We start from the raw sequence: 27,742 nt of genomic DNA, 5'->3' as shown, positions 1-27,742 counted from the left end.
TAGATTTTATTCCAAAGACATTTGGGAGAGATTTAAGCATTTTACAAGTTTGCATTTTACAAATATTACGCTAACAATATAGATGCTAAAATATTAACAGGGATTGTCTCTGGGGGGTGGAATTGCTTGTGTATGCCGCTTTGCTTTGCTTTGCTTTGCTATTTTCCTTTTCTGTTCACTTACCTGTATTTCACTATGTTTTCCACAATGAACATGGCTTACCTGTATGCATTACTGTGCAGAGGCTGCCATAACAAAGAACCATAAACTGGGCCACTTAAAACAACAGGAATTTATTCTCTCCCAGTTTGGGAGACCATGGGAGGTCCAAAATCAAGGTGTCACAGGACCATGCTCCCTCCCAAGGTTTTAGGGGAGGATTCTTTCTTCCTCTGCCAGTTTCTGGCAGCTCCTCATATTCTTTGGCCAGTGGCTGCATCTCTCCAGTCTCTGCCCCATCTTCACATGGTCTTCTCCCCTGTGTGTCTCTGTGTGTCCTCTTCTTATAAGGATGCCAGTCATTGGATTTAGGGTCCACCTTAAATTCATAATGATCTCATCCGGAGATCCTTAACTAATTACATCTGCAAAGCTCTTTCTTTGTTCCAAATAAGGTCACATTCCGAGGTTCTGAGTGGACACAAAGTTTTGAAGGGCTACTATTCAACCCACTACACCATACGATACAGATAAAGCATCAAAGGAAAATTTAAAAATTATTCTGGAGGCCCCCTGAAGGCTGCAGGCAAAGCCTAGAGGCCGGGAGCCTGGAGACAAGGCTGTTGCTGGAGTCCAGGCCGAGGTTTGGACAGCAGCATCTGGGAAGACAGAGGGCAGGCGGGGGGAAGCTGTGGAGGCCATGTCAGTAAGACCCCAGAGTTAACTGGATATGGAAGTCAAGTAGGGCAAACTGCTGGCTTTCTGGCACTGCTACTTATCCAGGTGGGAGTGACAGGAGGCGCCTTGGGAGGAGGGCATCTGCCAAAACCATGAGAAAACTCCTCACAAGCAGTGGTACAGACTCTAGGAGAGATAGAGATATGTTCACTGGAGGGGTCCTAAGGCTAAAGAACCCACTGAAAAAGGCCTTCATGACGTCCTACTAATGTCAAGCATACTTTTCTAATTGTCATACATGTCTAACTGCTCCACTTTATGGATGGGGGGACTGAAGCCTAGCATATACCATTCAGAGTGTATGGCTTTATCTGTCCTGCTTAGTTTAATCAGACTGTAAACTTCTAGAAGGGAAAAGTATATCTCACGTTCAGCCTCACTTGTGGTTATTGAAATGCAAATTCAAACTACACTGAAGTAAACTGAATATAATTAAAATGAAAAACTTCCGTGCGGAGGAAAACAAGATGGCGGCGTAGGTCACAGCTGCACCCGCCGCCTCCCTCAACCTCATCAAAATTACAACTAAAATACAGAACCACCCTCACTCAGAGCCTCCTGAAATCTGGCTGCACAGAAGCCCCACAACCAGGGAGCTGAAGGAGCATCGAGAGCGGGAGGAGGGGCGCAGACGCGGGCGGATCGGGGCTGAATCCCGGAGACGCAGCCGCGGGCCCACACCCGGTGCCGCGGTTTAAACCCGGGAGGGAATCTCGGAGGTGGGGGTTTCCCGGAGGAGGGAGGGGTCCCAGCCCCACAGCAGGCCCCCAGCCCAGGGCTCCAGGCCGGGAAGAGTTGTCCCCACAACTCTGGGCTGTGAAACCAATGGGGACTGTGTCTGAGGGTCACAGAGGCTGCGGGAGCCCCAGCAGCTCCTCTTAAAGGGCCCGGCACGGACTCACTCGGACGCTCCCTCTGAGCCCAGCGCCGGGCAGCAGCCTGAAAGGACCCAGGACACTCGGGGAGGAACTAACCTGCATGAAATCCGGGCGACAGCTCGAGGGGCAGCTTCCTCCCAGGCAGAAGAGTGGGGGGGAGGACATGGCTCCTTTGGCGAGTCCTCCCCGCACAGTGCTCGCAGGCAGGGGCCATATTTGAATCGCCAGCACCTGACTCACACCTTTGGCCCCGCCCCGAGATTCCCGGAGGCCCCGCCCCTCCCCACCTGCAGCTCATCCGGGCCATTTCCAGGGGCTTTTCTGTGCAAGTGGCCTCTCAAGCCTCATGCTTAGGACTTTCCTAAAATCTCTCAAACAAGCAGCAGTGGGCCCCATACAGCTTGATAAGTGGCCCCAGGCCTGGCACTAGCGGCAGCCTGCTTTGGCTCATAGCTTGGCCTCTCCTGGACACCTCCAAGCCCAGCACAAGTAGCAGCCAACTACGGTTTGCTGTGTAGCTCATGCTGGGTGGCCCTGGGCAAGGCACTTGCAGAGGCTGACTTTGCACCTCCTGGGAGGCCCCAGAGACAGTGCACCTGGTGGTCAGACTTGACCACGCTGGATTACAACCCTACCACATCCACAAGTGACACTCAAGGGGCTCACTTGGTGAACACCAAAGCTCCACTGAAGTAAATCGTGCTCCATAGGGGTGTCTCCAGCACAGCAGCTCTTTGGCTGTAGTTGCAGCTGGTCCTCACAGCTGATTGGCCTGGGGGTCAATTCCTCCCAGTGATGCCAACAGCAACCAAGGCTCAGCTACAACAGGACAGTGCACACAGCCCACACAGGGGAGCACCTAGAAGGCCCAGCTCAGGTGACTGGGGAGGCTGAGACACTGGACCCTACAGGACACCTACTATACAAAGCCACTACAAATTCCAGGAGACATAGCAGCTCTATGTAATACACAGAAACAAACACCAGGAAGCAGCCAAAATACAGAGGCAAAGAAACATGTCACAAAGGAAAGAACAGAAGAAATCTCTAGAAAATGAACTAAATGAGATAGACCCACGCCAGCTAACAGATACAGAGTTCAGAATAATGGTTATAAGGATGCGCAAGGATATTAGTAAGAGTATGGCAAAAATAATTGAGAAAATAGATAACATAATAAAGTACCAATTTGAAATGAAGGCTATATGAACTGAAATGAAGAATAATTTACAGGAATCAACCATAGAGCAGAGGACACTGAGAATCAAATCAGCAATTTGGAACATGAGGAAACAAAAAACACCCAACCAGAAGAGCAAAAAGAAAAAAGAATTTGGAAATATGAAGATAGCCTAAGGAGCCTCTGGGACAACTTCAAGAGGCCCAAAATTCATATTATTGGGGTGCCAGAAGGAGAGGAAAGAGAGCAAGAAATTGAAAACCTATTTGAAAAAATAATTACAGAAAACTTCCCCTACCTGGGGAAAGAAATAGACTTACAAGTCCAGGAAGCACAGAGGGTCCCAAATAAGAGGAACCCAAAGAGGCCCACAGCAAGACACATCATAATTAAAATGCCAAAGGTTCAAGACAAAGAGAGAATCTTAAAAGCAGCAAGAGAAATGCAGCTAATTACATACAAGGGAGAACCCATATGGCTGTCAGCTGATTTCTCTCTCTCTTTTTTTTTTTTTAAATATATCTTTATAGATTTTAGAGAGAGGAAAGGAGAGGGAGAGAGAGAGAGAGAAACATTAATGATGAGAGAGTCATTGATCAAGCCCACAACAGGGCATGTGCCCTGACCGGGAATCGAACCCCGATTGCCTGGATCCTAGGTCGATGCTCAACCGCTGAGCCATGCCCGGCTGGGCTCAGCTGATTTCTCAACAGAAACCTTGCAGTCCAGAAAGGAGTGGCAAGAAATATTCAAAGTGATGAAAAACATGGAACTACAACCAAGATTGCTCTACCCAGCAAAGCTATCATTTAGAATTGAAGGTCAGATAAAGAGCTTCTCAGATAAGGAAAAGCTAACAGAGTTCATCACCACCAGACCAGCACTACAGGAAAAGTTGAAGGGTCGTCTTTAAGAAGAAGCTAATGAACAAAAGAATCTGATGAACTAAATAGATCCAGAGACATTGACACATGTAACAGACGATCGTATTTCAGAGGAAAAAAGGGAAGGGGGGTGGAGGGTGGGAAGAGATTAACCAAAGAAGTTATATGCATATATGCATAACCCATGGACACAGACAATGATGGGGTGAAGGCCTGAGGAGGGGGTGGGAGTGAGGTGAAGGGGGTCAATTGGGGAGAAAAAATGGAACACCTGTAATACTTTCAACAATAAAGATAAATTTTTAAAAACCTGAAAAATAAAAATAAAAAGAATGAGAACAAATTAAAATTAATTACAAGGTCAAAAAACCAAACCAAAACAAAACGAAAACAAAAAACTTCTGTTCACAAAAAAGTGCTATGAAAAAGTGAGGCAGAGCCCTAGCCTGTTTGGCTCAGTTAGCGAGCTGGCCTGTGCACTGAAGGGTCCTGGGTTTGAGTCTGGCCAAGGGCATGTTGCAGGCTCCATCCCTGGCCTGACTGGGGTGCATGCAAGAGGCAGCCATTCGATTTGTTTCTCTCACATGGATTTTTCTGTCTCTCTCCCTTCCACTCTCTCTGAAAAGCAATGGAAAAAGTATCCCTGGGTGAGGATTAAAAAAAAAAAAGTGAGATGGAGCCAAGGCCGGAAGTAAAGTGGTGGTGGCGGTGGTGGCAGCTTGGGACTGAGTGCAAGTAACAGAATCACCATGATTCTTCAGAGGCTCTTCAGGTTTCCCTCTGTCATTCAGTCTGCAATCTCAGTCCATTTGAGGAGGGACATGGGTGTGGAGCAGTGACATTTAATAAGGAACTTGATCCTGTACAGAAACTTTACATGGACAAGATTAGAGAATACAGAACTAAGCGACAGTCACATGGATGACCTGTTGACACTCGCCCAGAGTATCAGTAAGACTTGGAGAGGGAGCTTTTTAAGCTTGAGCAAATGTATGGTAAGGCAGACATGAATGCATTCTCTGACTTCAGATTTGAAGATCCCAAATTTGAAGTCATGGAAAAACCCTAGTCCTCAAGAAATGTAAAATTTATCTGGTAATATGCCCTAAATAAGTTGTACAACTGATCAGAAGTATCAGAATAAACATACATTTCAACAACTGTAAAAAAAAAAGTGAAAAGCAACTCACAGAATGGGAGAAAACGGTTACAAATCTGATAAGGAATCAATAGCCAGAATATATAAAGAACTCTTACAACTCAACAACAACAAAACAACCTAATTAAAAAATGGGCAAAGGACTGCCAAGCTGGCGTGGCTCAGTGGTTGAGCATCGACTGGTGAGCTAGGAGATCACAGTTCAGTTCCCAGTCAGGGCGCATGCCTGAGGTTTGGGCTCCATCACCAGCAGGGGGCGAGCAGGAGGCATCCGACCAATGACTCTCTCATCATTGATGTTTCTATCTCCCTCTCGCTGCTTCTCTCTCTGAAATCAATAAAAAAAAAATTTTTTTTAATGGGCAAAGGACTTGAATAGACATTTCTCCAAAAAAGATATACAAATTAACAATAAACACATGAAAAGAGGCTAAACATGACTAATCATTAGAGAAATGCAAATCAAAACCACAGTGAGATACCACTTCATACCCACTAGGATGGCTAGAATAAAAAAGACATAATAACAAGTGCTGCTGGGGATGTGAAGAATTGGAACCCTGTGCATTGCTGATAGGAATATAAAATAGTGAAACTCTTGTGGCAAACAGTCTGGCAGTTTCTCAAAAAGGTCAACATGAAATTACCATGTGAGCCAGAAATTCTCCTCCTAGGTATATACCCAAGAAAAATGAAAATGTATCCACACAAAAACTTGTACAACAATGTTTGTATATAGCAGCGTTATTTACAACAGGCAAAAAGTGAACATAACTTAAATTCCTGTTAATGCATGAATGGATAAGCAAAATGTAGTCTATGTAGTCAATGAAATACTAGTCAATCATAAAAAGAACAAAATTCTAATACATGCTACAACATGGATCAACCTTGAAAACATTATGCTAAGTGCAGTAAACCAGACACAAAAGGACAACTCTTATAGGATTTCCACTCTTATGAGATACCCAGAGTAGTCAAATTCTCAGATACAGGAAAAAAAGAGAATAGAGGTTGCCAGGGGCTGCGGAGAGGGTGGAACAGGAAGTTATTATTTAATGGGTATAGTTTCAGTTTGGGGGATGAAAAAGTTCTGGAAATGGGTAGTGTTGATTGTTGCACAACATTGTGAGTGTAGTTAATGCCACTGAATTGTACACTTAAAAATAGTTAAATTGGTAAATTTTATGTTATGGAAATTTTACCACCAAAAAAATACTCTTAAATACCATATCTCACCTATCAGGTTAGCAAAATTGAAAAGTATAGCATCTCATTCTCTTGGCAAGGCTGTGGGAAAGCAGGCCCTCTCATATTTTGCTAGTGGGAATGGAAATTGGTATGACGCTTACTGAGATGAATCTGTCGCTAGTAACAAAACTACATATGTCTTTACCTTTTACCCCAGAAATCCCACTTCTAGGACTTTACCTTGGAGATATAGTCCCAACAATATGAAAATACGTATGTGCTTGGTTCCTCATTGCAGCATGGAAACAATTTAGATGCTCTTACATAAAAAGGCGGTTGAATGAAAGTTCCTCCACACATCTCTGTGAACTGAGATGGTGTGATTTCCAGGATATAATGCTGTTAAAAAGGTGAAGTGGGAAAGAATATCTATAGCTTGCTACTTTTGTGTAAGAAACAAGGAGAATTAAGAAAATATACATTTGCTTCCTCACTTGAGCATAAAGAAACCTAGGAAGGAAAAAGCAGACAGAACTGAGATTGGCTACCAGAAGGTAGTGGGCAGGAATTGCATGGAGAGGATAGAGGGGATTGAGGAGAAGACACTTCTCTGAATATACTTTTTTTAAAAAAAAAAATCTTTATTGATTTCAGAGAGAGGAAGGAAGAGGGAGAGAGAGAGAAACATCAGTGATGAGAGAGTCATTGATCGGCACGCCCCCGACTGGGGATGGAGCCCGCAACCCAGGCCTGTGTTCTGACCGGGAATCGAACCCCGATCACATGGATCCTAGGTTGATGCTCAACTGCTGAGCCACACCTAGCCGGGCTGAATATACCTTTATGTACAGATCTGCCTTTTGGAACCATGCAATTCTTTCACATATTTGAAAAAGTAAGTATAATCTCTAAGATGGGAGGAAAAATATCCTAAAATTTAATACAAACAGAAACAAATGAACCTAAGCATATTTCAGATGAAAGACAAACACACTTGGTCTCACTCACTGCAGCCGGCCCACAAGCCTCATCCTCTTACAGCTCTGCTCTGTGCTCTTCCATGCCCCGAAACTGCTGCCTCCCCCTCCAATTGCCATGGAAGAAGAGATGTCATCAACAATGACTCTAGCAAGTGCAAAGCTGGCTTTGCTGGAAATGAAAACCCCCAGGCGTGCTCCCTTCCATTGTCAGATGCCCCCAACACCAGGGTGTCATGGTGGGAATGAGGCAGAAGGACAGCTATAAGGGCAACAAGGCCCAGAGCAAACAGCGCATCCTCACCGACTGGCATGACATGGAGATGGAGAAGATCTGGCACTACACCTTCTATAATGAGCTGCGTGTGACCCCTGAGCAGCACCCTGTGCTGCTGACCGAGGCCCTCCTAACCCCTAAGGCCAACTGTGAGTAGATGACTCAGATTATGTTTGAGACCTTCAACAGTCGGCCACGTACATGGCCACCCAGGCTGTGCTATCCCTCTATGCCTCTGCCACACCACTGCTATTATGGACTCTGGGGATGGGGTCACCCACACTATGCCCAACAACGAGGTCTATGCCCCTCCCCATTTCATCCTGTGTCTGGACCTAGCTGGCCAGGACCTGGCCAACTACCCCATTGAAGATCCTCACGGAGCGTCCTACACCTTCAAGACCATGGTGAGCGGAAAATCACGTGTGACATCAAGGAAAAGCTCTGCTACGCTGCCGTGGACTTCGAGCCGGAGATGGCCACTGCAGTGTCGTCCTTCACCTGGAGAAGAGCTACCAGCCTGAGGGGCAGGCGATCACCATCAGCAACAAGTGGTTCTGGTGTCCGGAGGTGCTCTTCCAGCTCTCCTTCCTGGGTATGGAATCCTGTGGCATCCACGAGACCACACTTCAATTCCATCATGAAGTGTGATGTTGACATCCGGAAGGATGCATGCCTTCCTGTATGCCAACACGATGCTGTCTGGTAGGACCACTGTGTACCCCACCATTGCCAGCAGGATGCAGAAGAGATCACAGTCCTGGCTGTGATCAAGATGAAGATCATCGCCCCACTGAAGCACAGATACTCGGTGTGGATCAATGGCTCCATTCTGGCTTTACTGTCTATCTTCCAGCATATGTGGATCAGCAAGCATGAGTGCGACAAGTTGGACCCCTCCATTGTCCATTGCAAATGCTTCTAAACATACTGTGGGCAGATGAGTGGCATTTGCTACATGAGTTGATCAAGTCTTGAGTTTGCCCTAACAGATGTATACACCTCATGCTGGCCTTGTAAAACTGGAATAAACCTTTGAAAAGAAATTGTCCTTGAAGCACGCATCTGTCCTTGTATTCAAGTTAACTGTTCCCTTGGTACATGTTTAATACCCTGTACATATCTTTGATTTAAATCTTGTACATGTGGTCAGTCACTTGGTGGCCGAAACGAGAACATGATTGTGCAAGAGAAATCCAGTGGCTTGATGAGAATTGGGGAGATCACACATTCCTGATTTGTGCAGGGTATTAACATGTGGAAGCTGCACATTCCAGGATTTCTCTAGTGGCTGTCATTTCTGTCCTGTCAATTTGATGGTGTTGGGAGAGTCTGAGGGTTAGGACCCATTTTCCTTTCTTAGCTGATGTTTTCCTGCAAGAACACCTGGACTGTTTGTTACTTGCCTTAAGCTGGAAAACAATTTGTATTTTCACCTGTAAATTTATTCATCCTTTTAATTTATGTAAAATTTCTGTACACAATTCTTTAATAGGTAACAAATTTTGGTTTGCTGTCATGTGAGAACATTAGGCCTCAACAAGTCATTGTGAGAAAAATAAAGTGCTGCAGTAAAAAAAGACACACATATTTAAGGGTGACAAAAAATAAAACCAATTAACTTAAGTAACTTTTGAATATAGTATTTAGAGCACATGTCATCAGGTTAAAGACAAAAAGAACTCTAAACAAATATTGAACCTTAATAGGTAAGCATTTTCTCCCACAGGCATGAATGAACAACTTGAAGTTACTTTTTGGAACTCTAGAATTGGGCAAATATGTAAATATATTGAGGAAATGGAAGCCAAGTTCCTCGTGGGTAGAGAATGGAGTTACAAATATGGAGAGGGGCCAGTGTGGCTCAGTTAATTGGGTGCTGTCCCGTGCACCGAAATGTTGCCAGTTCAATTTCTGGTCAGGGCACGTGCCCAGATTTTGGGCTCAATCCCCAGTAGGGGGTGTGCAGGAGGCAGCTGATCAATGTTTCACTCAAATCGATGTTCCTCTCTCTCCCTCCCTCTCCCTTCCACTCTAAAAATCAATAAAAAAGATTTTCTGTTTAAAGAAATATGGAGAAGGGAGAGGATAGAATGAACCCTGTAGCATTAGACTGGAATTGGCAATATCAGTGTAAACTCATGGATGTATACAGCTCACCCATTTCCCAGCTCTATTCTCCAAGAACGCCTAGAAGTGATGATGCCACAGAACCTGTAAGTACACCTAGTACCCAGATCTTGGTTTCTAAGTACATTTCCCACTAAACACTTTTTGTTTTAAAACTACGAAGGAGTAAGCTAGAAATTTTACAGCAGAGAAACCTGGTTGACCCCTTCTTAATCAAACAAAGTCTGCGTTGGCAGTAATGGAACTATTGGGCAGTATACACCTCTTCATACCATACACTGAGAACCCAGCATCACTTCCATAGTCTTCCTGCCAAAAGTGTATGGCCTGACTCCAGGTATGATGAAGTTGAAATTGAGGGACATTCTACAAAATAAATGGCCTGTGCTCTTCAAAATGGCAATGTCATGAATCACAAAGAAAGTCAGGAACTGTTTCAGATTAGAGGAGTCCAAAAAAGACATGGCAACTGAATGCAAAACTTGTATGATTTTGCATTTTCTTTTGTTATAAAGGATATTATCAGAACAACTGACAACACCTCCATAACCTCTGTAGATAACAGTATCACTTCAATGTTAGTTTCCTGATTTTTAAAACTATACTGTGGACATATAAGGGAACTCATTGTTCCCATAGGAAAAGGAGAATAACACCTACCCCATAGGGTTGTCAAGAGCATTAAATGCGCTGATTCACATACAGAATTCAGCACAAACTATTCAGTAAATATAGAGAAGAATATCATCGGGAATCTGGTTACAAGAAAGGGTCTCACTGGAAGTGGCAGGTTTTAAGAAACCACCATTCTCAACCTCAGAAATAACAGCTCAGGTGCAGAACAACAAAGACTCTGCCACAGAAAGAATATATCTGCCAGGAAGGACACTTTGTAGTTAACTGGGCACAAACTCATAGCTGAAGTCTAGCTGCCATTTTGTCATGCACACTGCATTTTAGGGAAAAGTCACAAACTGAAACTTTAGACTCCTGTATTGTGCTCCTAACACCTACCCTTATAGGAGTTTCTGGTATTGTCTTTTGACCATTGGGCTGAGAGCTGCGCTGCTATATCGGTATTTGCATCTTTATGGACCAATCAGAGCAGCTCCATAATGACCAATCAGAACATGTGATTCTGACCAATCAGACTATGCAAATTTGAATTCCTCATTTGCATAAAATGGACAGATAGGGGGCAGGGCAGGAACTTTCTCTATAAAAAGTGCCCTATGGTAATGCCCAGAGCATTGGTGGCTGAAGGAAGGGTCTCAGGTTCAGTTCCCAGTCATGTACCCTGGGTTGCAGGTTCCACCCCTGGCCCTGGTTGGAGTCTGTACAGGAGACAACGAATTGATGTGTCTCTCTCTGTCGCTTCCCCCTTCCACTCTCTTTAAAAGCCAGTGGGAAAAATATCCTCAGGTGAGGATTAAAAAAAAAAAAGTGGCCTAAGGAGCTCAGTTGGTTAGAGCTTTCCCAACATGCTAAGGTGTGTGTGTGATCCCTGGTCAGGGCACATAAAAGAATGAACCAATGAATGCATTAATAAGTGGAACAACAAATGGATGTTTCTTTCTCCCTCCCTCCCTCTCTCTAAAAATCAATAAATAAAAATTAAAAATTTTTTATAAAAAGCAGCCTCCCCACTGGCTGGTGTGGCTCAGTTGGTTGAGTGCAGTACCATGCATCACGAGGTCTCAAGTTTGATTCCCGGTCAGGACACATGCCTGAGTAGTGGGCTTGATCTCCAGTAGGGGGTGTGCAGGAGGCAGCTGATCAATGTTTCTCTCTTATCAATGTTTCTCTCTCTCTCCCTCTCCCTTCTGCTCTCTGAATAAAAAGACTTTTCCCCCTAAAAAGATACATTTAAAAAAAGCCTCCCCTTTGTCTCTGGGGTATACTTTGGGTTTCCAACTGAGGCTTCATTTCCTGGGTTTGCAAACTGTTCTTTTGAATAGTTTTTCCTCTTCCCATACTCCCAATTTGGGGCTTTTGTCAACATTAGGTTGGTGGCAGTGAACTTCTGTTGAGACCACTTTGCCATAAGTTATTTCATTGGTGGGTACAGCTCATGGAAGCAGTATCCAAAGGTACTCAAGTTCAAGGAGGCAGGCTTAGAACAATTCTTGGGAACTGTAAGCTCCTGCAGAAAATGGTGGATCTCCCAGTACCTGAGGTGAGTTTATCCTTACAAGGGCAGGTTAACAAGAAAACTTAGTGATATCAAATACAATCCCTCAAATTCAAATGGATAACAGCTCGTTAAATGGCTACCATGTACTGGGGTTTGTTGAGGGTGCAAGACAGACCTCCCCACCAAAGGTTAATGGTCGGTGATGTGCAGACAGGCTAAGTAGCCATCTCCAAGGGGTGAATAAAGAAAAATTAAATTTAGCCTGGCCGGGCGTGGCTCAGCGGTTGAGCATTGACCTAGGATCCAGGCGATCAGGGTTCGATTCCCGGTTGGGGCACATGCCCGGGTTGCGGGCTCGATCAATGACTCTCTCATCATTGATGTTTCTGTCTCTCTCTCTCCCTCTCCCTCCCTCTCTCTGAAATCAATAAAAATATAAAAAAAAGAAAAAAAAGAAAAATTAAATTTATTAAAAGGGGATGGGGATATCCAAAGGGAGGGGCTACACAGCACTGAGCCAAAGGGTATTGGGTACATGTCATCAAAAATATACCTGGGACAGTGAAACAAGAGCATAGAAGCAACAGGAGAACCTAGGCTGAGCTGCTTTGGCTCACTGAGAAATTGGAGAGAGAGAGAGAAGGGTGCCTTGGAGACAGGTTCAGGGAGTAAGTCCAGGGCAAGCTGCTGCTGCCCATTGCTCCCCTGGTTCAAAGTATCGTGGGGTCCCCTTGGAGGGATGGAAATGGTCCTGGCCTGCTCCCCTGATGGGGAGTGTGTACTGGGTCCTTTGTCCTGAGTGTATTTATCTTTTCCTTGGAGGCAGGAGTCTTAGGGGAGGTCTCAGGGGAGTGTCTCAATGGAATATTCATCAGCTTTCCAGGTGTGTTCTTTCAGGGTCCTGGTCTCCACTGATTGGTCAGTGCCAGGGCAAAGGGTCATTAGTTAATGTATCTGGTCCTGAGGCAGCCAAGAGGCCACTTGTCTGATTTCCTTGCTTATCTGAGCCTGGAGCTGAAATACAACTGAGGCCTAGATGCTATCTTTAGGGAGGAATGCTCAGGGGGTCTAAACTGAATGATCAGCCCTATGCTAGGGGAAGGATAGATTACCCTGGGGACAAGGTTCTTGTTTTCCCAGTTTCACCCCTTGCTAGGCATCCTGGGCTTCCTGCCCTGGTGAGTCCCTGTACCCTAGTTTTCATACCTGGCTTTCTGTATCCGGGCCCATCAAACACCCCCCATGACCAAGACGCTGAGTGGCCTGGCTGAGCTCAGTTTCTTTCAACTCTGCTCTGAGACTGGCTGGTTCTCAGGCTAAAAAAAATGTACTTAAACAAATTAACGAGACATTCTGCAAAAGGGTGAAAAATTTAAGGGTGTTTGTAACTTTTTTGCCCTGCTACGGATATAAATCGCATTCTTGCCTGCCCGCTTCACCCAGAGATAAAAGAAAATTACTTCCCTGGGCAGAGGGCCCGGTTATGCCCATATGCAACCGCGAAAGCTGTGAACATAAAGGCCAGCTGGAGAGGCTCTTGCCTCAGGCCCTGGGCCTGAAGCTGGGCTCTGGGGTCCTGGGGGAGTCGGTTGGCTGGGGCCTGAGGGGATTCCCCCCAGGTGCGCCATAAGGCCGAATGCCTTTTGGACGCTGGCTGACCCCGCGAAGCCCCTGGTCACACGGAAGCTGCAGGGTCTCTGGGCTCGGTGCCATCGCCTCCCAACATGGGGAGACAAAATGGCGGCCATGCCCAAGGCCGAAACTACAAACGGGTTCAGTGCCACGCTAGAACAACAACTCCCAGAATGCTCTCCGTCGAAGTCGGGAGTCCCAGCGCTCCAGCGTCCCAGCGTCGCTCGACTGGGCGCTAGGCCTTGTGTCCCTCCCCACCTACTGGAAACCCTCCGTAATACGTTGCCCGCTCTCCAGCACTTTTTCGCACTGGACGAAGGGGCTCGTAGTTCTTTGGCTACGGAACTGAACCTCCCTCAGGCCTAAGAAACTACACTTCCCAGTGGGTTTCGGCGCCTGCGCACAAGGCCGCGGTGCGTACTACGGCTCCCGGCGGGTTCTGGGACGCCCGCAGCTGCGTGCTGACGCACTTAGTCGTGCTGACGTGCAACGCGGCCCAGGCGGGGTGCGAGTGGCGCAGTCGGAGCCCGCTGCGGCCCCTGAGGAAGCGAGGAGGCGTCTGTGTCGGCTGAGGCGGGTAGATCGGCAAGGCGAGGCGGCGGCTCCAGGCCCCGAGAGACTCGGGAGCTCGAGCAGCGGTAGCACCTCTTCCCCTCGGAAGCGGAGGGCGGCGGCGGGTGAGAGGGTGAGGGAGCGCGCGAGCCGGGTGGGGGAGGGGCGGCGGCCCCGGCTTGAGGCCAAAGCGCGCGGAGAACGGTCTAGGCCGCCGGGCGCACGCGCGCTCGCCGCCCCTAGCTCGCGCGGACGCCCTCGCTCGCCTGCCTCCCCTCCCCCTTCCCTCGGTTTGTGTCGCACGGGTTTTACTCTATTCCCCTCCCCCATGGCAACGGCGCGCGCCGCCGATTGCACTGAAGCTCGTGCGCGCTCTGGGAGAGAAGGAGAGCGCGCGAGCGCTCGACTCGGCTTCTCGTCTCCCCCACGCGTGCGGCCGAGGAGGTCTTTCTGTAGGTGCCCCTTCTTGGCGGGGAGGGGGCGGCGGCAACGGGGGCCTGCCCCGGGATCCTTTCCCCCGCGCCATTCCTGCTTCCGCACCCTTCCTGGGGGCTTGTGGTCCGGCTGGGAGCCTCCCAGACTTTGGGGCGCCACGCAGCCCCCTCCCCCATTCCTCAAGTCCGAAAATAAGCCTTGGCTTCCCAGTCAGTGCAGAGAAGGCCTTGAACTAGATGCCCCGAAGGTTTAGACCGTTCGGACTCGTTACTGTTTGCCCTGAATATATTAAGGAGAGAAAAGCCCCAAACCTTTAGCGAAGAAAATTCAAGCTGAGTATGTAAAGGCAGACCATATGCTTTTTAAAATTTTAATTTTTACTTTTTATCATCTTTCCAAAAGTTGTATTAAAGTTAGGGAGGAGGCTGTTGGAACCTTCCTTTGGGAAGAAAACGCTGGACTCTTTCAGGCGTTATTTGACGTACAACGCTTCTGAAGAAGCCTTGGTTTCTAGTCTGGCTTATCTTAAGATATCTTTTGGATCAAAAATTCGAAGAGAGTCTGTTTCGTCTACCATCTTAAGTGTGTAGGCTTAGGTCTTTGCTTGAGCTAATATTTTAAGCATTCTGGGTTTCATGGTGTCAACCCAGCTACACAGTCCTCCGGTGCTGAGCTTGCTTTGCTTACATATGTCCATTCTCTCTTCCATCCCGTTTGGTGCCTCTTCGTTTTTTGGATACCTTAATACTGGATTTCAAAATTGCCTTCTATCTCATTAGTTCAGCATCGTGATAATTTCCCAATAGAAAAAATTCTCTTTTGTATTCCTTTGCAGCTTTTATTTTTTGCCTTTAGCTTGGGTAACTTTTGCATACCCACAGTCCATGGACCCCAGTTAAAGAATTCCTATTTTATAAAGCCATCCGGTTTTGGTGATTTATGTGTTGTTGATATGCCCCTGGTCCTTCCTTTTAATGAGCACTGCCTTGGATGCTGTGGTTTGTTTTTTTTCTTTTCCTTTTTTGGCTCATTCCCTACAAGTTCTCCAGTTCGTTGTGACTTAATACCCTTTGCTTAGCAGCTACTGGTTTAACCTCCTTAGGGAGTGGGAGGATTATTGTGTGAGGTGGTATGGAAGTGTGGGTGAATGGTTAAACTGAAGAATTAATTGCAGGTCAGAAGCATTCTGCAAGGGAAAAATTAGGTGGGGTATAGAGAGGCAAAGAGGGATCTAGGTTTAGAATGGGGAGGATTGGTATTTGAGAAAGTGAAAGTGAGGTTTGGAAGGTAGAAAAACTGATTTCTTGTGCTGTAGTTTTTTATTTCTTTTTCATTATCACTTGCCTTTCCTAGCCTTAGTCTTATCCATCACTCCCTTTACCCCAGCATGGTTATCTTTTGTTTTCAATTTCCTGTTGAATCTGCTACTGGGATGGGCAGGGACCCAGCCTTAGAGTGGGGCAGGGGTTGTCCAAACTGGTCTAGAGTTGGGCTGTCTCCCTTCCATTCAACATCTTGTCATACCCTTTTTGTTTTGCTTTAGTACATTTTTCCAGGCGTTTGTATAATGCTGCTTTATCCTGGGATTTTAAAGAAAGTAGCCTTCCCTTTTACCCAATTCAGTGTCTCTTTACTTTCACTAACCTAGCCACTTTGTTCCTTGGGTAGTTTTCCTCACACATTTATGCTTTATCTTGACCAGGATAAGTTGGAGAAAGAAATAGAGTACATACAACATGAGAAAGGAGTAGACTGCGTAGCCAAGAAATCTAACAAGAAAAAAGAGCTTGAGGGCTCTTCAGAGTCTGGGGTTGGGACAGGTTGAGAGGATAGAACCTGGTGGGAGGCATGGAGATAACAGTGTGAGAGGGATAAGAAGACAGGGCTGGAAGAGAAAAACTAGGAAGTGAGATTCAGGAGACTAGTAGGGAAAGCTGACAGTTTGACATAGTGAAAATGAGGTATAAAGAGTGGGTGTTTTCATATAAGAGGAGGAGTGTAGAGATGGTATGGGAACAGTGGAACAGGAGGCTGGTTTGATATATTTAGAGCATTGAACTGAAAACAGGTAATATTTAACAGGTGTTAGGGAGACTTGGGTGAGCTGCAAATCATGAGAGAAATCCTATAGGAAGGAAATTGAAGGACTGAGGTATCAGAGTAGTTGATAGGAGCTATAAATATTTGGAATCAAGGAACTGGTCCCTGGGAAATAAAGTTTAAGTGGATTGTTTCCAAGGTTCATTAGTTTCTGATGTGCATGTTGGCCTTTAGTCTGGGTGTGAGGCTGCATGGGATTCCTTTGGTTTATCTTAAGAACCAGTTGGTCTACCTGTTTAGATATCCAGGGACTGCTTAGTTCATTTTGCATTCATAACAGGGTAGTCTGAAATCCTTAGGTCAGTTCTTGGAAGAGTCCTTGGACTTGAACTGTGGGCCCTTGGGTGTTTGTTGTGCCCAGTTTGGAGACCTCAGTCAGTTACCAGAGGTTAGGAATTAGAGTAGTTGGTGGAGACAGCACTTGTGTGTATTGGGGCCAAAGGAGGATAAAGGGACAGTATGGAGAAATTTGAGAAAGGATCTTTGTTTGCTTAGGGTAGAATAAAGAAGAAAACCTAGGTGCAAGTAGGAATGGCTCTTGCACATGGAAGTTTTCAAAAGGCTATAAGAGCTGGGCTATGAGTTGGTGGAAAGAAAGTGTGGGAAGGATGAAGAAGGTTTTGTTAGGGGACCAGGAAGATTATGTAGCTGAAGGTTGTTTAGCGTGGAGATACATGTTGTAATAGGAATGGAGGAGAGCAGGGATTTGGGTGGTGGTAAGTGGTTAGCTTGGGGCCAGGGGCCTGACCCGTGTTTCCCCGCTCCCCCTCAGGAGCGGTGGTGCCCCCCTCCCCCCCGGGCACGGGGCCATGTACAACGGGATCGGGCTGCCGACGCCCCGGGGCAGCGGCACCAACGGCTACGTCCAGCGCAACCTGTCCCTGGTTCGGGGCCGCCGGGGTGAGCGGCCTGACTACAAGGGAGAGGAGGAACTGCGGCGCCTGGAGGCTGCCCTGGTGAAGCGGCCTAATCCTGACATCCTGGACCACGAGCGCAAGCGGCGAGTGGAGCTGCGATGCCTCGAGCTGGAGGAGATGATGGAAGAGCAGGGGTGAGGGGAGGGCTCGGCTCGGGGAGAGCCAAGCACTGAATGAGTGCAGAGCTGGGGGAGTTAGGTGGGGTGTAAGAAGCTTAGGGCTTGTTGAAAGAGGCCTGGAGAGGAGTTGTAGAAGGGGCGGAGGAAAAGGAACTAGCATATTGAAAGGAATTAAGGGACAGTTCAGAGTGGGAGATGAGGAAACCATGTCTGGGACATACAAGGGAGTCTGAGGAAGTCTGAATTATTTAGACAGGCATATGGGGAAAGGGGGCCATTGAGAGACAAAAATGTGCTTTAAGGAAGAGGTGGGAAAGCAGAGACCAGGCAAGAGATGATCTAGGTAAGCTGACAGGTGTTGTTATTGATAGAGATAGGAAGGTAAATGGATTTAAGGATTGAGACCTTGGAAGGTAGCAAAGGCAGGAAATCAGGAACTGGAAGAACACTTGGCTGGATAAGAGGATCCTGGGTTGGATAGGAAGTGAAATTTTGGAAAAGGAGCACATTCAGGGAAAAAACCTTTTTAGAGCAGTGGTTTTCAAACTTCAGCAGTGGCGCCCCTTTTATACAATGCACCTTATTTTGAAATCCTAGGAAATGAAAGACCTGTTCTTATTGAAGTTTGGGGAGGAGCACCTGGAACTCTGCCTGTTTAACTTTTGTTCTCTTGGCCCGTTTAAAATCCACTGTTCTAGAGGGTGTAGTAAGTTGAAGGAAATAAGATGACAGGGAAAAGGTCAGATGGATTTAAGAAAAGGGTGCTTTGGGTGACAGTGAGTGAAAAGTTCTATGTGTGCATGGAGAGGAAAGGGACCTTGTTGGGAATGAGGAAACTGTAAACCTGGGACTGGGGAAAGTGTCTAATCAAGCTTTAACCCTGAAGGGATTTGTTCTCCAGGTACGAGGAACAGCAAATTCAGGAAAAAGTGGCGACCTTTCGACTCATGTTGCTGGAGAAGGATGTGAACCCTGGGGGCAAGGAGGAGACCCCAGGGCAGAGGCCAGTGTGAGTGTTTCACTCTTCTTTAATTTCCTCTGGACTATATACTCCTGTTGTCCTCTCTTCTTACCTTGTACTTTCTGTTCTGTCTTCCTTTTCCCAATCCTCTTTGGCTCCTGTATATAATTGTGTAAAAATGACTATGCTTTGCTCTCAGTGTCCTTCACATCTTTGCTATTTTTTTTCTCTAGGGTAACTGAGACTCACCAGTTGGCAGAATTGAATGAGAAGAAGAATGAGCGACTCCGTGCTGCCTTTGGCATCAGTGATTCCTATGTGGATGGCAGCTCTTTTGATCCTCAGCGTCGTGCTCGAGAAGCCAAACAACCAGCTCCCGAGCCTCCCAAACCTTACAGGTACACAAGACCAAGAAACCAGTGTCAGTTTCTGTTCCTCATTCTAAGCACTCTGCTCTAATTTATTTATTTTTGTGGGCTGTTTCTTCCCAGATTCTTTAGATTTTGTTCTTCTGAAATTGAAATGTCTGAGAAAATTTGGCTTACTATCCATTCTTTTCATCTTTTCCCCAGCCTTGTCCGGGAGTCCAGCAGCTCTCGCTCACCAACACCAAAGCAGAAGAAGAAGAAGAAGAAGAAAGATAGGGGACGGTAAGTTAGTTGGAAAGTTACTGTAGTAAGCCAGAGGATTAATCCTGTCATGTATTTTCTCTCCCCAATCAATCTCTCTCTGTCTCTGTCTCTCTCTTGAGAATTCTTGCTTCTAGGAAGCAGGAGAGAGTTGTCAGAAAACTCAGGGAGGAGGGAGTTACTATTCAGGTTTAAGCTGGGAGGAGGGAATGTGTATGCTGCTTCAGTGGGAAGGGTTGATTCTGCAGCTCTGTCAATTGAGGACTGGCCAACAGCATTTTGGATTTCTGAGATTTTCATTTTGATGTTTGTTGATAAAAGGAGGGAGCATACCCATGATTTTTAGAGAGTAAGTTCTCGGCTTAGGTCTGGCACATTAATGCTGTTGGAGTTGTTCGGTGCTTTAGAAGCCTTTGGGCGGGGTGGGGGTTGGGGGTGGGGGTGGTTATAAGTGGGAGGGCCAGGGAAGGAGCCAAGCAGTATGACCTTGTTACTGAACTCATCTTTAGCAGGTCAGAGAGCAGCTCTCCTCGACGAGAGAGGAAGAAGAGCTCTAAGAAGAAGAAGCACAGGTATGAGGTGGGAGTACATAGTGTGGTTAGAGAGGTTTAATGAATCCAGGCATAGGTATTGGTTTATGTTTTGTCTTTTTTCCCCCCCAACAGGTCAGAGTCTGAATCCAAGAAACGGAAGCATAGGTAAGAGCTCTTTGGGGAATTGAGGACATAGTGGCATGCAGAGCTGTAGCCATTGTTTAATGACCTTGCTTGCTCTCTGTGGGGGGGTGTCTCTTTTTCTTGAAGTAAAGCTCAGTTTCTTGATCTGTCAACTCTAATATTTATTTCATTTTTTTAAAAGTGATTATTACTTTTAATAATTTTAACTTATTTCTTAGGTCTCCCACTCCAAAGAGCAAACGCAAATCTAAGGACAAGAAGCGGAAGCGGTGAGTGTTTGTGTGGATTGTAGGAAAATGTGCTTAGCAAGTAGATGAATGCCATCTAGGGGAATAGGGTAGAATATGTCATGTTACCTGACTGATAAAGGGTTGCGGGGTGGATGAGGGTAATCCAGTACAAATGTGACAACACCTGAGTTGTGGGTTGTGGTCTTCCTTCAGGTCTCGAAGTACAACACCAGCCCCCAAGAGCCGCCGGGCCCACCATTCAACTTCTGCTGACTCTGCTTCCTCTTCTGATACTTCCCGCAGTCGGTAAGGGGTGGTCCAGGAGGAAGGGAGGGAGAGGGACTTGTGGGTTAATTAATTTAATATTTATTGAGCGCCCACGGTGTGCTAGGCGCTGCACAGACCATTCGGAAGACACGGTCCCTGCCCTCTAGGAGCTGACAGGCTAAAGCAACAGGATGGACAGACATATACATTTCCCCTTCTCTTTTTTTTTTTGTTTTTTTTTTGTTTATTTTGTTATTTCTTGTTTTGTTCTGATGTATATGGACTGCCAGAATAGGGGGGGGTGGTTTGTTCGTGGTGTCTGGGGGAGGAAGGAATCCTTACCCTGGCTTCCTTAATCGGGGAAGGCTTCCTGAAGGAGGTGGGCTCAGAGGTGAGTTGTGAATGAAGTGGGTAGGGAATGGCTGGGTGGAGGGTTTTGGGAGGTTTGGGGGAGGTCAACAAAGGGGTAGAGGGAGAACATTTTTGGGGATCATGTTGGGAAGAGAAGGACCAACCAAAGTGAATTGGACTTGAATTTCAGTGAGTGATTGGAGTCTTGTGAATAAGAGAAGGCTTCTTGGAAGAGGGTTGTGTACAGTCAGGGAAGGTGGATGGGAGCTGGGGAGGGGGTTTTCTGTACTCCCCTGAGCTGATTTTCTTCCTCTCCCCCATCCTCAATTACCTCCCTCAGGTCTCGAAGTGCTGCAACAAAAACCCATTCAACTGCCTTGACGGGGCAAAGTCTTTCCCCTGCTTCAGGGCGTAGAGGGGAGGGAGATGCACCTTCCAGAGAACCAGGTACCACCAACACAGGGCATCCCAGCAGCCCGGAGCTTTCTGCAAAACAGCCTAGTAGCCCTTATGAAGAAAAAGACAAAAAGGAGGTATGTTCCTAAGTTAATGGATGTTTGTTGGGCTGCAGGGTTATGGATTTAGGATAGGTATTTGAAGTGAAAAAGAAATAAGAGTTTATTAAGATAAATGAATTCGGGGTGTTTTTTTTTTTTCCTGTATTCCTTTCTTGTTTTTTTAATCAGATTTTTTTCTACATCTGCAAATTCTTTAGAATTGTAGTTTTCAGACTACCCTGGATATAGGTTTTGCATTGTCGTCCTGTTTATATGTGTATATAGAACTCAAGAAAATTCCTTTATACTTGGCCTTACTACTTAGATTCTTCTAATATTTTTATTTCATTAAATGCTGGTGTGGCTAAAATGTTTCAACCCACTGGATTGCATTCTGAAAGTACTACTCTGGAATGGTCTGTTCAGCACTTATTCTTTTACACTTGCTATTCTAATTCAAACCCTAATGTTTTGTAGTTTCAACTATTACAGTATATTTTAATTGCTGTTTACTAAGTTCTTAGCTCTTCTATCCATTTTCCTGTCTTCCTGTGCTCCATCCTAGTCTTTTTTATTTACACAAGTCCTCAAGCCTTTGCCTTTCCCTTTTATTTTAATACAGTTATTTTTCAAGGATAAAGTAAGAGTTCACCCACTTTAGTGAATTGCTTTTTACAGCATTTTATAATGGTTATTTGTTTTAACGTGTGCTGTTTGTTTGCATTCTGTCTCTTACACGACTATTGAGGTCACAGACTGTCCATATCTTCAAATTTCCCCCAGTGTTTTTTATGTTAAATCGCCTCTTGTTATTGAATGAACGTGATGGTTGGTCATGACATGAGGAAAACGACCAGTTGGTGTAATGGGCCTTGCAGAGAAATTCCATTGAAACGGGTGTTGGAATCTTAAGAGTGATAAAAAGTTTTAGTGCTTACATATCCCTATTCCTACTTTTTTTTCCCACTCTTAGAAATCTGCAGTTCGACCTAGCTCTTCTCCGGAAAGGAGCAGCACAGGCCCAGAACCATCTGCTCCCACTCCGCTCCTTGCCGAGCAACATGGCAGCTCCCCACAACCCCTTGCAGCAACCCCCTTAAGTCAGGAGCCAATGAACCCCACATCTGAGGCTTCCCCAACCCGGGGTCGTTTACCACCTAAGTCTCCTGAGAAACCTCCTCAATCATCTTCAGAGAGTTGCCCACCATCCCCTCAACCTACCAAAGTTTCTCGGCATGCGAGCTCTTCCCCTGAAAGTCCTAAACCCACACCAGCTCCAGGGTCCCACCGAGAGATTTCTTCTTCTCCCACATCTAAGAGTCGCTCACATGGCCGAGCTAAGCGGGATAAGTCACATTCTCATACACCTCGTAGGGCGGGGAGGTCCCGTAGTCCTACCACCACTAAGAGGGGGCGATCGCGGTCTCGAACCCCTACTAAGCGAGGTCATTCTCGGTCCCATTCCCCTCAGTGGCATAGGTCCCGATCTGTACAGCGGTGGGGGCGATCTAGAAGCCCCCAGCGACGTGGCCGCTCTAGGTCTCCCCAGCGACCAGGCTGGTCCAGGAGCAGAAATACTCAGAGGAGAGGCAGGTCGAGGTCAGCAAGGCGAGGAAGGTCACACTCTAGATCCCCAGCCACTAGGGGCAGGTCTCGCTCTAGAACCCCAGCCCGGCGGGGCAGGTCTCGCTCTAGAACACCTGTCAGGCGTAGATCGCGATCCAGAACACCTGCCAGGCGTAGATCCCGGTCTAGAACACCAGCCAGGAGAGGCAGGTCTCGGTCTAGATCACCTGCTAGACGCAGATCTAGGACCCGTTCAATCCGACGGAGGTCTCGTAGTAGATCACCAGCCAGGAGAAGTGGCAGGTCCCGCTCTAGAACCCCAGGGAGGCGGGGCAGGTCGCGCTCTAGAACCCCGGGCAGGAGAGGGAAATCTCGGTCTAGGACACCAGCAAGACGAGGGAGATCTAGGTCTAGGACACCAGCGAGACGAGGGAGATCTAGGTCTAGGACACCAGCAAGACGAAGATCCCGTAGTAGAAGTATAGTTAGACGGGGAAGATCTCACTCTAGAACACCACAAAGGAGAGGGAGATCTGGCTCATCATCAGAGCGGAAGAACAAGTCCAGAACATCACAGAGAAGGAGCAGGTCCAACTCAAGCCCAGAAATGAAAAAATTTCGTGTTTCTTCAAGGCGGAGCAGGTCTCTCTCATCTCCACGATCTAAAGCAAAATCTCGCTTGTCTTTGAGGCGAAGCCTTTCTGGGTCCTCTCCGTGTCCTAAACAAAAATCTCAGACACCACCCAGGCGTAGCCGCTCTGGATCATCCCAATCTAAAGCTAAATCTCAAACACCCCCAAGGCGAAGTCGCTCGGGCTCTTCACCTTCCAACCAGAAATCTAAAACACCATTAAGACAAAGTCATTCTAGTTCATCTCAACCTATAGTGAAATCTGGAACACCACCAAGGCAAGGGTCTGCAACAAGTCCCCGGGCAAATGAACAGTCTGCAACGCCACAAAGACAGAGCTGTTCTGAAACATCACCTGAACCTGAGGTGAAGTCTAGGACCCCTTTGAGACATAGCTGCTCTGGATCCTCTCCTCCTGCAGTGAAATCTAGCACACCTCCAAGACGGAGCCGGTCTGGATCGTCATCTCCACAACCCAAAGTGAAGGCAGTAACATCACCAATCCAGAGCCATTCTGGCTCATCTCCAAGTCCTGGCAAAACACCACCAAGGCAAAACAGACCAGAGTCTCCTTGCTCCAAGGTGGAATCTAGATTATTGCAAAGACACAGCCATTCTAGGTCATCCTCACCAGATACCAAAGTGAAACCTAGAACACCACCAAGACAAAGTCACTCAGGGTCTACTTCCCCGTGCCCCAAAGTAAAGCCTCAAATTCCACCAGGTCACAGTCTTTTTGGATCAAAGTCACCATGTTCCCAGGAGATGTCTAAGGACTCACCAGCACCAAGTTCTGGATCCTTCCCACTCTGTTCAGGAGTAAAGTCCAGCACACCACCAGGAGAAAGCTATTTTGGCACCTTATCTCTGCCACAGGAAGGACAGTCTCACACTTTGCTAGATTCCAGATCTGATACTTCAAGTCCAGAAATGAGACCAGGTCACTATGACTCCCTGTCTCTGCAGAGCAAATCTCAAACACCACCTAAGGGTGGCCAGTCCAGGTCCTCTTCTCCTGTCACTGAACCTGCACCCAGATCTCCAGCACAAGATAGAAGCAAATTGTCAGTAAGTCCTAGTCTAAAACCTGGAATGTCTCCTGAGCAGAATAGATCTCAGTCTGACTCTTCCCCATATTCTGCAATGGACTGTAAATCTCTTCTGGGACAGAGTAGATTGGAGCCTTCTCCTGAATCAAAAACGAAAACAGGCTTACTCCTTCAGGAGGATATTACTACATCGTCTATACTAAGTGACAAATTGAATCCTCCTCCAGTACAGAATAGACCTGAATCCTCAGCAGTACTCAAAGACACATCTAGAAACTCATCAAAGGAAAGAGGTGGTGTTGGGTCATCTCCAGATACAAGAGACCAAAGTAGTCCATTAACTAAAGCAAGCCAAGATGAGGAATTAATGGAGTTGGTAGAGAAATCTGAAGAGTCCTCAAACCAGGTTCTGTCCCATGTGTCTCCAGAACTTAAGGAAATGGTGGGAAGTAACTTTGATTCATCTGAAATAGGAGAAAGGCCTGTTATGTCTTTGACTCTTGACCAAAGCCAGTCTTTGCAGGCTTTGGAAGCAGAAGTCCCTGCAGTGGCCTCAACTTGGAGTGGGCCATCTTTTTCTCCAGAACATAAAGAACTGTCTGATTCCCCTCCCAGGGGCAATAGCTATGAGTCACCTTTAGAATTTAGAAACTCAGGCCCTCTTTCAGAAATAAAGACTGGATTTTCTGCTGAGGTTAAAGGAGGTTTGAATGAACCTTTTCCCAATCAGCTGGAGACAGATTCATCTCTAGACATGAAAGAACAATTGAGGTCCTCCAGACGCAGCAGTTCTGAGTTATCCCCAGATGTGGTGGAAAAAGCAGGAATGTCTTCAAATCAGAGTCTTTCTTCACCAGTACTTGATGCCATACCTAGAACACCCTCAAGGGAAAGAAGTAGTTCTGCATCTTCTCCTGAACTGAAAGATGGTTTACCCAGAACCCCTTCAAGGAGAAGCAGGTCTGGTTCTTCCCCAGGACTTAGAGATGGGTCTGGGACTCCCTCAAGGCACAGCTTATCTGGATCTTCTCCTGGAATGAAAGATATACCCAGAACACCATCCAGGGGGAGAAGTGAATGTGATTCTTCTCCAGAACCAAAAGTGTTGCCTCAGACTCCTAGGCCAAGGAGTCATTCTCCATCATCCCCAGAACTCAACAAGTGTCTTACCCCCCAGAGAGAAAGAAGTGGGTCAGAATCATCAGTTGAACAGAAGACTTTGGCTGGGACTCCTCTTGGGCAGCGAAGTCGATCTGGATCTTCTCAAGAACTTGATGAGAAACCCAGTGCATCCCCTCAGGAAAGAAGTGAATCAGACTCTTCTCCAGATTCTAAAGTTAAGGCACGAATGCCACTTAGACAAAGGAGTCATTCTGGATCATCTCCAGAGGTTGATAGCAAATCCCGACTTTCTCCTCAGCTCAGTAGGTCTGGCTCATCCCCTGAAGTTAAAGATAAGCCAAGAGCAGCATCCAGGGCACAGAGTGGTTCTGATTCCTCTCCTGAACCCAAGGCTCCTGCTCCTCGGGCCCTTCCCAGACGAAGCAGATCAGGTTCATCGAGCAAAGGCAGAGGCCCTTCTCCTGAAGGAAGCAGCAGTTCTGAGTCTTCTCCAGAACACCCACCCAAGTCCAGAATGGCTAGAAGAAGCTCTCGGTCATCACCAGAGCCCAAGACTAAGTCTCGTACTCCACTTCGGCGTCGCAGCTCTCGATCATCTGAGAGGACTAGGAAGACCAGACTCTCCCGTAGAAGCCGTTCTGCATCGTCCTCACCAGAGACCCGTTCTAGAACTCCCCCACGACGCCGAAGAAGTCCCTCAGTGTCTTCTCCAGAGCCAGCTGAAAAGTCAAGATCCTCACGCCGGCGGCGTTCAGCTTCATCCCCCCGTACTAAGACAACTTCAAGGAGAGGCCGTTCTCCTTCACCAAAGCCTCGTGGGCTTCAGAGGTCTCGTTCCCGTTCAAGGAGGGAGAAAACCAGGACAACCCGACGTCGAGATAGGTCTGGATCTTCTCAGTCAACCTCTCGAAGGAGACAGCGGAGTCGGTCAAGGTCTCGGGTTACTCGTAGGCGGAGAGGAGGCTCTGGTTACCATTCAAGGTCTCCTGCTCGGCAGGAAAGTTCACGAACCTCCTCTCGACGTCGAAGAGGTCGCTCTAGGACACCCCCAGCCAGTCGGAAGCGTTCCCACTCACGCACATCACCAGCCCCGTGGAAACGTTCCCGGTCTCGGGCCTCTCCAGCCACTCATAGGCGATCCAGGTCCAGAACACCCCTGGTCAGCCGACGTAGGTCCAGATCACGTACTTCACCAGTCAGTCGGAGACGATCAAGGTCTAGGACATCAGTGACTCGAAGACGATCTCGCTCAAGAGCATCCCCGGTGAGTCGAAGGCGATCCAGGTCCAGAACACCACCAGTAACTCGCCGTCGTTCAAGGTCCAGAACACCAGCTCGCCGGCGCTCCCGTTCTAGAACACCACCAGTAACTCGCAGAAGGTCTAGATCTAGGACTCCACCAGTAGTGAGGAGGCGATCTCGAAGCAGAACCTCACCTATCACTCGCAGAAGATCGAGATCCAGAACATCCCCAGTCACTCGTAGGAGATCTCGATCTCGCACGACTCCAGTAACTCGAAGGAGGTCCCGCTCTCGAACCTCTCCAGTGACACGCCGCCGATCTAGGTCTCGAACACCTCTAGCTATTCGGCGTCGCTCTAGGTCTCGAACCCCACTTCTGCCACGCAAGCGCTCTCGAAGTCGCTCATCACTTGTTGTCCGCCGACGTTCTAGATCTCGTACTCCACGAATGACTCGGGGCAAAAGATCCTTAACAAGATCTCCTCCAGCAATCCGCAGGCGTTCTGTATCTGGGAGTAGCTCTGATCGTTCACGTTCTGCTACTCCTCCAGCAACAAGAAATCATTCTGGTTCTCGGACCCCTCCAGTGGCACTCAATAGCTCCAGAATGAGTTGCTTCAGTCGTCCTAGCATGTCACCAACTCCTCTTGACCGCTGTAGATCACCTGGAATGCTTGAACCTCTTGGCAGCTCTAGAACACCCATGTCTGTCCTGCAGCAAGCTGGTGGCTCCATGATGGATGGTCCAGGTCCCCGAATTCCTGATCACCCTAGAACATCTGTGCCAGAAAATCATGCTCAGTCTAGAATTGCACTTGCCTTGACAGCCATCAGTCTTGGCACTGCTCGTCCTCCTCCATCCATGTCTGCCGCAGGCCTTGCTGCAAGAATGTCCCAGGTTCCTGCTCCAGTGCCTCTCATGAGTCTCAGAACGGCCCCAGCTGCCAGCCTTGCCAGTAGGATTCCTGCAGCCTCTGCAGCGGCCATGAACCTGGCCAGTGGCAGGACACCTGCCATACCAACACCAGTGAACCTGGCTGACTCAAGAACACCAGCTG

The 27,742-nt window shown here is 47.2% G+C and overlaps 1 protein-coding gene and 2 pseudogenes across 6 annotated transcripts; all 3 read left to right on the top strand.

Annotated features, from left to right (window-relative positions):
• The first annotated feature begins 4,546 nt into the window (after window positions 1–4,546).
• LOC308554898 (ATP synthase-coupling factor 6, mitochondrial pseudogene) lies at window positions 4,547–4,908 on the top strand (annotated as a pseudogene). The gene has a single exon. The product of its transcript is annotated as an ATP synthase-coupling factor 6, mitochondrial pseudogene (transcript).
• Window positions 4,909–7,612: 2,704 nt separating this feature from the next.
• LOC308554685 (actin, cytoplasmic 1 pseudogene) lies at window positions 7,613–8,368 on the top strand (annotated as a pseudogene). The gene has a single exon. The product of its transcript is annotated as an actin, cytoplasmic 1 pseudogene (transcript).
• Window positions 8,369–13,785: 5,417 nt separating this feature from the next.
• Window positions 13,786–23,243, top strand: SRRM2 (serine/arginine repetitive matrix 2). Of its 4 annotated transcripts, XR_013998440.1 has the most exons (11): window positions 13,786–14,016; window positions 17,199–17,477; window positions 18,364–18,471; window positions 18,657–18,821; window positions 18,996–19,073; window positions 19,562–19,624; window positions 19,718–19,750; window positions 19,948–19,998; window positions 20,173–20,265; window positions 20,351–21,110; window positions 22,048–23,243. XR_013998440.1 is itself a non-coding variant. In XM_081132282.1 (10 exons), the coding sequence occupies exons 2-10, from the start codon at window positions 17,236–17,238 to the stop codon at window positions 20,391–20,393; spliced, it is 873 nt and encodes a 290-aa protein (XP_080988408.1). In that variant the 5' UTR covers window positions 13,786–14,016; window positions 17,199–17,235; the 3' UTR covers window positions 20,394–21,090. The 4 variants fall into 4 exon arrangements, 3 of the variants coding, with proteins under 3 accessions (XP_080988408.1, XP_080988406.1, XP_080988407.1); XM_081132282.1 differs by lacking the exon at window positions 22,048–23,243 and having other exon boundaries at window positions 19,565–19,624; window positions 20,351–21,090; XM_081132280.1 differs by lacking the exon at window positions 22,048–23,243 and having other exon boundaries at window positions 13,786–14,024; window positions 20,351–21,090.
• Window positions 23,244–27,742: the final 4,499 nt, after the last annotated feature.

Source organism: Miniopterus schreibersii (genome assembly GCF_964146895.1).
Source record: "Miniopterus schreibersii genome assembly, chromosome: 3".
Classification (NCBI taxonomy): Eukaryota; Metazoa; Chordata; class Mammalia; order Chiroptera; family Miniopteridae; genus Miniopterus; species Miniopterus schreibersii.
The sequence above is the reverse complement of the archived record's forward strand: the minus strand, read 5'-3'. Positions and strand labels throughout refer to the sequence as shown.

Coding starts and splice junctions, on each gene's coding strand:
- SRRM2 (XM_081132280.1), top strand. CDS start 17,236: ATGTACAACGGGATCGGGCTGCCGACGCCCCGGGGCAGCGGCACCAAC. Junction 19,625..19,717: donor TCTAAGAAGAAGAAGCACAG/GTATGAGGTGGG, acceptor CCCCCCCAACAG/GTCAGAGTCTGAATCCAAGA. Junction 19,751..19,947: donor TCCAAGAAACGGAAGCATAG/GTAAGAGCTCTT, acceptor CTTATTTCTTAG/GTCTCCCACTCCAAAGAGCA.